At 62.2% G+C, this 8,247-nt stretch overlaps 1 protein-coding gene across 1 annotated transcript; it reads right to left on the reverse strand.

Moving 5' to 3' along the window:
- Positions 1–383: 383 nt before the first annotated feature.
- FOXC1 (forkhead box C1) lies at positions 384–2,042 on the reverse strand (the record flags this gene model as incomplete). The annotated part of the gene is made up of 1 exon (XM_080709714.1): positions 384–2,042. The coding sequence occupies one exon, from the start codon at positions 2,040–2,042 to the stop codon at positions 384–386; it is 1,659 nt and encodes a 552-aa protein (XP_080565840.1).
- Positions 2,043–8,247: the final 6,205 nt, after the last annotated feature.

The raw sequence follows: 8,247 nt of genomic DNA on the forward strand, positions 1-8,247 counted from the left end.
AAGCTAGGCTCTGAAAAGCAAGAGGAAACTTACGTGTTATCTGGAGTAACACTGTCCTTTAATAAACCATGATTTTGCTGTCTCTGTACAAAATAGTTTATGGTTCTGTTTATTTAGGTAAGGCAAAGAAGAGGTGGCTCTGAATTCATCTTTTTTTCTTTTAAGAAAATAGAGTTTTCTTTGAGTTGTGCTGGTGAGTTGAACTTCGGCAGGGACTCGGCTCGCTGGTGTGTTGAATCTCTCTCTTCTCTCCTTTTAAATGGGATCTTTTTTAGTTTCGATTTTGCACCGATGGGTTCTTTCGGCCGTTTCTGCTTGGGGATTCCATTTAGTTCGGTTCCGAAGGTGCCGGGACCGGGGCAGGGGGGTGGGGGTGGGGGGCTTCAAAACTTGCTACAGTCATAGACGAAAGCCCCGGACGTGCGGTACAGGGACTGGCTGGCAGGAAAAGCCATCTGACAGCTACTATTCCCGTTCACCGGCGAGTTGTTCAAGCCGATCCGCTGCGACTCGAACATCTCCCGGACCGAGTGGAAGTTCTGCTGCTGGCCCGGGTAGCCCGCGGCCGCCGCCGCCGCCGCCGCGCTGGCCAAGTGGCCCAGGTCCCCGCCGGCCTGGTTCAGGTACCAGGAGGTGAGGCGGCCTTGGTGGGCCGCAGGGTGGTGGCCGGCCTCCTGGCCGCCCCCGCCGTGGCTCAGGGACGACGAGCTGCTGCTGGTGACCGGGGGCAGCGAGTAGTCGGGCAGGGGGTCCTCCACGGCGGAGCCGCCCGCGCCCCCGGGCGCGCCCTGCAAGTGCCCTCCGCGCTCCCCGGCCGCGTACAGGCTCATGGCCTGCAGGTTGCAGTGGTAGGTCCCCGCGCCCCCGGCGCCCCCGCCGCCGCCGCCGCCGCCGCCGCCCCCGCCGGAGCCGCCCCCGCCGGAGCTCTGGCTGCAGGGGGAGCCGTAGAGGGAGCTCTGGCCGGGCGAGTAGGCGCCCAGGGCCAGCGGGGGCGCGATGCCCGCGCGCGAGGACGCGGCGGCCGAGGCCAGCAGGCCGGAGCCCAGCTCCGCGGCCGCGCCCTGCGGCGACCCCCGCAGCGAGGTCATGATGTTGTCCACGCTGAAGCCCTGGCTGTGCGGCGGCGGCGGCGGCGGCGGCGGGGGCGGCGGGGGGGGCGCGGGCTCCGCGGCGTCCAGGCTCAGCGGCCGCGCCGACGGCAGGCTGCCCGGGGGGCTGCCGCCGCTGGACAGGCTGCTGCTGCTGCTGTCGGGGCTCTCCATCTTGGGCACCGCGGCGGCGCTGCCGCTGGCCAGGGCGGCGGCCGGGGACAGGGGCTGGGGCGGCGAGGGGCACGTACCGTTCTCCGTCTTGATGTCCTGGATGCGCACGGGCGGCGGCTGCGGGCCGGGCGCGGCGCCGTCGGGCTGCTCGGCCGGCGCGGGCGGGGGCTGGCGGCCGGGCGGCGGCGGCGGGGGGGGCTCCTTGAGCAGCTGCCGGTCCTTCTCCTCCTTGTCCTTCACCGCGTCCTTCTTCTTGAAGCGCCGCCGCCGCCGCAGGAAGCTGCCGTTCTCGAACATGTTGTAGGAGTCCGGGTCCAGCGTCCAGTAGCTGCCCTTGCCCGGCTTCTTGTCGTCGCGGGGCACCTTGACGAAGCACTCGTTGAGCGACAGGTTGTGGCGGATGCTGTTCTGCCAGCCCTGCTTATTGTCCCGGTAGAAGGGGAAGCGGTCCATGATGAACTGGTAGATGCCGTTCAGCGTGATCTTCTTGTCGGGCGCGTTCTGGATCGCCATGGTGATGAGCGCGATGTAGCTGTAGGGCGGCTTCACCATGTCCTTGGGCTGCGGCTGCGGCGTGTAGGGCCCGTAGGCGCGCGCCATGCCGCCCGGGTACTGCTCGGCGTGCGCGGGGTGCGAGTACACGCTCATGGGGGCCGGCATGGCGGTGTAGCCGCCCCCGGCCGCCGCCGCCGCCGCCGCGCGGTAGTAGCTCTGCTCGCCGCCGAGGTAGGGCACCACTCCCAAAGAGTTGGGGCTGGACACGGAGTAGCGCGCCTGCATGGCCCCGGCTGGCCGCCGCCCCCACCGCGCTCGGCCCGGGCCGCGCCCGAGTCCGAGCCGGAGTCCGCGTCCAGGAGCGGCTCGGGGCCTCTCCGCGCCCGCCCGGGCGCCTCGGACCGCGGGGCTCGAGGGCGCACACGGCCGGGCGAGGACCGGCTCGCCGCCCCGGAGAGCCGCGCGCGGCAACTTCCAGGCGCCGACGCGGGGAAGAAGGGCCAAAAATAAAAATTAAAAAAAAAAAAAGAAACCACAGAGAGAGAGAGAGAGAGACACGCGCGCGCACGCAAGAAGGCGCCCTCCTCCGCGCGCCGCCCGCGCCTCGCAGCACAGTCGGCCCCGAGCTGCGGAGAAGGCGGCCAGGCACCCAGGGGCGGGGAGGGGCAGCGCCGGCCGCCGGCCCGGGCCCCGCGTCACCTTTTTTTCAGCCTCTCGAGCGCCGGCCGCTTAAGGAAGCATTGGGGAAAACTTCTGAACTTTTGAGCATCCGTCACCCAGGCGAGGACTTTTTTACGCAGTTACATTTTTTTCCGGGCGGCGGAGCCCCGCCCCGCTCCCGCCGCGGCAGCCAATGGGGAGGCGAGAACCGCCTCTCCGGGAGCCGGAGGCCGAGCCCGGCCGGCCCGAGGACCGCGGGGCTGACCACACGCGCGCCGGGCCCGCGCTGGACCCCGGCCCGCCGCCCGCCCGGCCCCGGAGCCGCGCGCCATTCCCGGCCGTCCGCGCGGGCGCCCAGTGTAGACGGCTTCCCGGGTCCTCCCGGGCCCCGCGCAGACCCTTCCTCTGTCCACTGCGCCCCGAGGCCCCCCGGGGTCCCCGGGGGCTCTCTCCCGCGCCTTCTGGGATCGGGCTGGCTCCGGCGCCGAGGTTTTCCGGGTCCCTGCCCACCCCCCGATCCCCCCCCCCCAAAGGCTCACCTTTCCTTTTCTGCCTCCCCAGTGGCCGCTCGCGCTGTCCCGGTCTTCCCGCCCTACACACACAGCCCGGAGGCTCTCAGGCCCTGGCCTCGGATACAAAAGGCACTATTTTCGAGTGCCCAGCCACAGCTGATCTGCTTCCAGGGGTGGGGGGAAGGGAAGAAGGCGTTGTCGCCGCACCCCCACCCCCACCCCAGCGCCACCTTTCCCCAGTCGAGACGCGGGGAGCGATGCCGGCCCGGCCTGGAGCCTCGGGCCGCCGTTCTCCCCCGAGACTGCGCCCAGCGCACTTGGGGGCCCCTCGCCCTTGGCCCCCCAGGGCCCTTGGCACCCAGGAGCTGCAGGTGGCGCGGGCGCCTGAGCCCAGAGCTTCCCGCATTCTCCCGCTTCCCGGCTGGGGAAAAAGGTCCCCCCACCCCGGCCGGGCGCCCCGCGCCCTCGGGTCCCGCCCTGCACGTTCGGGTCAGGCTGCGGGCGGGCTCCGTGACTTTAGCAGGTGGGGTGACCAGAGGCAAATAAGTATGTCTCCTCCGAGCTGAAAAATGTCCCAAGCCGGGGCTCCATCTCCACGCGCACGGGGCTGACGTCTTGGAGATAACGGGTGTGCTGGGCTGGCGGTGGAAAGTTCTAAATCGCCTGCAGGACTGCTCGAAGATTGGGGTTTGGGGCGGGAGTGCAGAACGACCCCCGCCTTGTGCGTATGCCTGTGATTTACACCCTGGGTTACTGGAAAGGGATGGGGAGAAGATGGAGGAGAAAGAACAAACGCGGGCAGGAAAGGACTGGACTGGGCCTCGGCCCGCCCCGGGATTCTACGTTTCAGGAACTTTCTGAAGAATACCCTCCTGGAGACTGGACACTAGGCCCCGTACTAAAAACTCGGGGAAACGGCGAATCTATCATCTATCTATCTACCTATCTATCCATCTATATCTTTCTCTTTCTCTCCCTTCTTTCTTTGTCTTTCTGTCTTTTTTTACTTTCTTGATACTGTGAAGACGTGTGCGCGATGCATTTTCACCTCCAGCGCCCCTCGGATTCTGACAATCTTTAACTGGAGGACGTGTTGGGAGCCTCTTTTGACTTCCTGGCTTGAATCCTGCCTTCTAGGCTCCTGCACGAAAATCCTAATTGCAGCTCCGGCCCTTAGGTGTCAGGGATGCTAATTTATGCAGCAGGCACTGCTCGGTGTCACTTGAACTTAAATGTATATATGGTATTTTAGAGTGGACATTAACACCAAGAGAAGGGAGAGACCTGCTGTTCCCAGGATTCGGGTTTTTATTGGGGAGGGGGCAGTTGCCCTCGAGTTCCAAATCCAGAGGCATCGCCTTCTGGCTTGCTGCGTGCTTGGATCACTGGAGCCCTCTTTCCCAGGTTGTGGGTTGCAAAGCCAAGCCATTGGTGGGTTGGGGGAAACACCAGATTTACCAGCAGGGAGGTCAGTACCCGGTGATTGCTAGAGACACTTGGGTGGGGGGTTCCGGGAAGCTTCATGAATCGAAAAATGAATTTGTGTTCAACCCTGCACACCGAAGGTCCCCTCGGCTCCGTGGGCCCAGGCTTTAGACAGGAGATCCATCGTCAGCCTGGAGGTCATTCACAAAGTGAGCTTTACCAACACCTTGGCATTTGGCAGATTCCGGTCTTTTAAACCGCGGTAGCTCTGCTTGCAGTGCAGGGAGGCAGCTTTTAGCAACCCATTTGTTTTCTGGAAGTGGGAAATGCCTGCGGCAGGGGCTCCCCCATCCCGACCCACAGTCTCCCACCTCGGCCTCCCAGCCCAGCACCCTAGCAAGGTGTAAACAGCTTGTTATGTAAATTGGGAGTGGACCTGCAGCTGGGTTCTCAGCTACCCGCTTTGGGTATAAAAGTTGCTGTTGTGAAATTGGTATCTGGCAGGTTGGGGGGGGGAGTGAAATGGAGGGGAGGGGTGTAGACTTAGAAAGCTCGACTTTCTGCTGGTTTAGCCCTGGGTATTCGCCAGGAAGAGATATTTGCATCAGCGTTTTCATAAGCGTTTACTCGTAAGCAAACCCCCAGGAAACGGTTTGATTGTATTTCAAGCAAATATTATTGTTGTTCCACTGGTAGTGTTTGAACCATAAGACATAAACGTGTGAAGTCTCTCTCTGTGTGTGTGTGTGTGTGTGTGTGTGTGTGTGTGTGAGTGAAACTGGTTAAAGCTTTGTTTTGGGGTTGAAATTTTTGATGCCCTCCTTTCCGCTGCTCCTGGAGAAGTTCAGTCATTGGTCCCCCCTATAACCTCAACTCAACCTGCAGAAATACCTCCGCAGGACCCTTTGGCTTCTTTTCTGACACCTCGAAGGCCCCGCAGGTGACAGGAGTAATGGATGTTTGGTGAAACCTTTGCCAGTCCCCTCCCTGACCCGCCAGGCGGGGTTACAATTCTCGGGGCCCACCCGAGGGTTCTCAACCCTGAGGAGGGGGCATGACGTCACCACAAGGTTTAAAACGAGTCCCCTCCGCCCCCACCCCCTGTGCCGGAGCACCAGGAAGCGGGATGTGGCCAACCCTCCAGGAAATGCCCGGATTGGGGACGTGGTGTGTGGGGGCGGGGGAGGGGGCGCAAGGGCAGTGTTACTAAAGCAGGCCACCCAGAGCTAGAAGGAACTCTTTTTTTTTTTTTTCCTTTTTCAAGTAAAGTACAGGGCGTAGGGGCTGGGCTAGGGGCCCTGGAGTGTAGACAATTACTCCCAAGGGCATGGCGAGCTTGGCCCACGCTGCATAGACCATCCTCCCAGCGAGACCTCTGGGCCCAGGCAGCCAGGTGGCCCCAGTGAGTGTTCAGGACCCCTTTCCGTGTTCTCCAAAACGTTGGCTCTGCATTCAGCCCTTAAAGCCCATCATCCATCTGGGAGCTAGAATGCTCGCCTGGCCCAGGAGCTGGGAGACCCCAAAAGGCAGGCCGAGACAGGGGAAGGGGCTTCTCCTTCGCAGCACGGAGCAGGGTTTCCTGGGGTCTTTGCGCCTCTGGAGGAGGCTGCACACACGCACCTCTCTCCCTTGGCGGTGGGGAAGATTCAGGCAAACCGTTTGGTGTGTGTGTGTGAGCGTGCGCGTGTGTGTTGGGGGGTTGTCTTTGAACTATTTAGACAACTGTCTCGGTCTCCACTTGGCCCCGTTGGTGGAGACCAGACGCCCAGAGGTAGGAGGATATCCTGGTATCAATACCCGTTATTCGTTATCAAACCATCGGCTTGGCGGGGAGCGTGTGTCCTCAGCGCGACTTCTCAGCGGAGGAAAGAGGAGAGGACCCGACGTCTGGGTGGCCGCTACTTGGGGACAGATCGACCTCTTCCTTCTCTCTGAGTAAAAAGTTTGGCTAACGCAGTCCCTCTAATTCAGCTCCTCAAGTAGAAAAACAATTCCTACAATATAAACGAAAACGGTGTTGTTTTTCCATTGTATTCAGGGCAAAGCGATGGGTGTTGAATGCTTTGTCTACGTGGTGATCGATTTAATCGGATAGTTGCCTTCTTTAGAGGCGACCTTCCACGGCAAGTGTATAGGATAGGATAATTTAATATCGTCCCCTAGGTTCCCCAAACGCGCGGCCCCCCTAGAGCCAGCCAACATCTGCTTCTCCCCCCTCGCGCTGCTCCTCTCCAGTAGAGCCCACCTTCAGCCGCGTTTCCTGGGTTCCAGGTGGGGGCGAGCTGTCATGGGGGCGTCACAAGTCATGCGGGAAATAAAGCTTTAACTTTGGTGCCCGGCCCCTGCAGAATCAGGACTTTATCGAGGCACAAGTAGCTGGAACGCGAAACTGTCGCCTTCGCACAAAAACAGGATTAGAATAAAATTTGTAAGAGTGGATGGCCGAAAACACCAGTGTTTTGCGCGTGTGTACGCGCGCGCCCATTGCTCCCCATCCCCAGCAGACCCCCGGAGGCTGCAGCGCTTCAGGCCTGGAGGGGCAGAGGCCCCCCATCTGGCGCCTTGAATGGCCGGCGGGGCCCCGGGCCCCCCGGGGCCAGCACTGCCAGAGCAAGCGGGGTATGCGCGGGCCTGGCTGGTGGAGGGTGGCGGGTGAAGTCGCCTCGCCGGGTCTGGGGCTGGAGGCTCGCGCTCCAGCACCGATGCGCGTCCACCCTGGGTCTGGAGGAAGGGCTGAGACCCAGCGTTCAGACCCCGGACGTTTCCAGAACGCAGGCGGGCTGCCGGCTGCACCTTGCAAACAGAGACCTCCTTTGGGATGTGGCGGATCGATGTATCAGGGTTGCACGAACCTTTCTGTCCTGCCCCAAGAGGGCTAGTTTGCAAAGCTCGAGCTCGGGCGCCGTCGCCCCTCTGCGCGCCCAGCCCGCCTGGGCTCCGGGGCGCTCCTGCCCAGGCCCTCGCCCCAGCCCGGGGTGTTCCACCCCTGCAGCGAACAGCTGGACCCGGCGTGCTCCAGGGACTTTCGGGCTCACGCGCGGCCCCTCCTGGGGAAACGGCTGGAGTCCCGAGGCTGGAGTCCGGTGTTTGCACCGCTCAGGACAGGGGCAAAGGCATCACCTGGCTGGGTGCAACAGGCCAGCTCCGAGCGCCTGCGAGACGACGCCATCCGGGCTGTCTGCGCTGCAAGCGGCGGCTCAGAGCTCCATCTGCCCTTTAAAAACTTTCCACCTCTTCCCTGCAAGTGCAAGCAGAAAGACGGGAAGTTGCAGAAGCCCCTGGGCCGCTGGGCAGACCCGGGCTGGGGGCTCAGGTCCCGGGACCAGCCTGGAGCCTCGGAAGCAGGGGCTGGCCGCCGCTCCGGATCCTCCCTGGGCCCTGCGCGTGCTCTGAGCGCCCCCTGCCGTCCGCGGCCTCCAGTGTGTTGCAGCAGAGCCTCCCCTCGTAAGGGGGGTCTTGGGAAAGACCCTGTAGCGAGTGTGGGACCAGGTAGAGTCTGGCCCCTTATTTTTGCAAGCTGCAACTCTCATCTCTCCACGGACCCCCGAAAGACTAGTCCCATAGGAGAGAGCATCTCGGACTCCCAGGCAGAGACCAGGGGATATTTTTGTTTCTGGAGCAAGAGGTGGCTTGGGATTGGGAGTTTTTAGGCCACCATCAGCTACGCATTCCTTCCAGGAGGCCCCTTTTAATTGATATGCACGTTGCAGAAAAAAAGCAAGGCCGTTTCATCCAGTGAATTACATTCTGGGAGATGTCAAGGAATGCATTTACTGGCAGCCAGGTCTGCCAATAAAAGTTGCAAATAAGGACTGCTGGTTTCCAGGAAAATGTACTTCTGGTTTTTAGCCCCTCCTTCGCCTTAATTACCCAAAACTGAGCCTCCGAAGAAC

The sequence above is a fragment of the Muscardinus avellanarius genome, assembly GCF_963383645.1.
Source record: "Muscardinus avellanarius genome assembly, chromosome: 14".
NCBI classification, from domain to species: Eukaryota; Metazoa; Chordata; class Mammalia; order Rodentia; family Gliridae; genus Muscardinus; species Muscardinus avellanarius.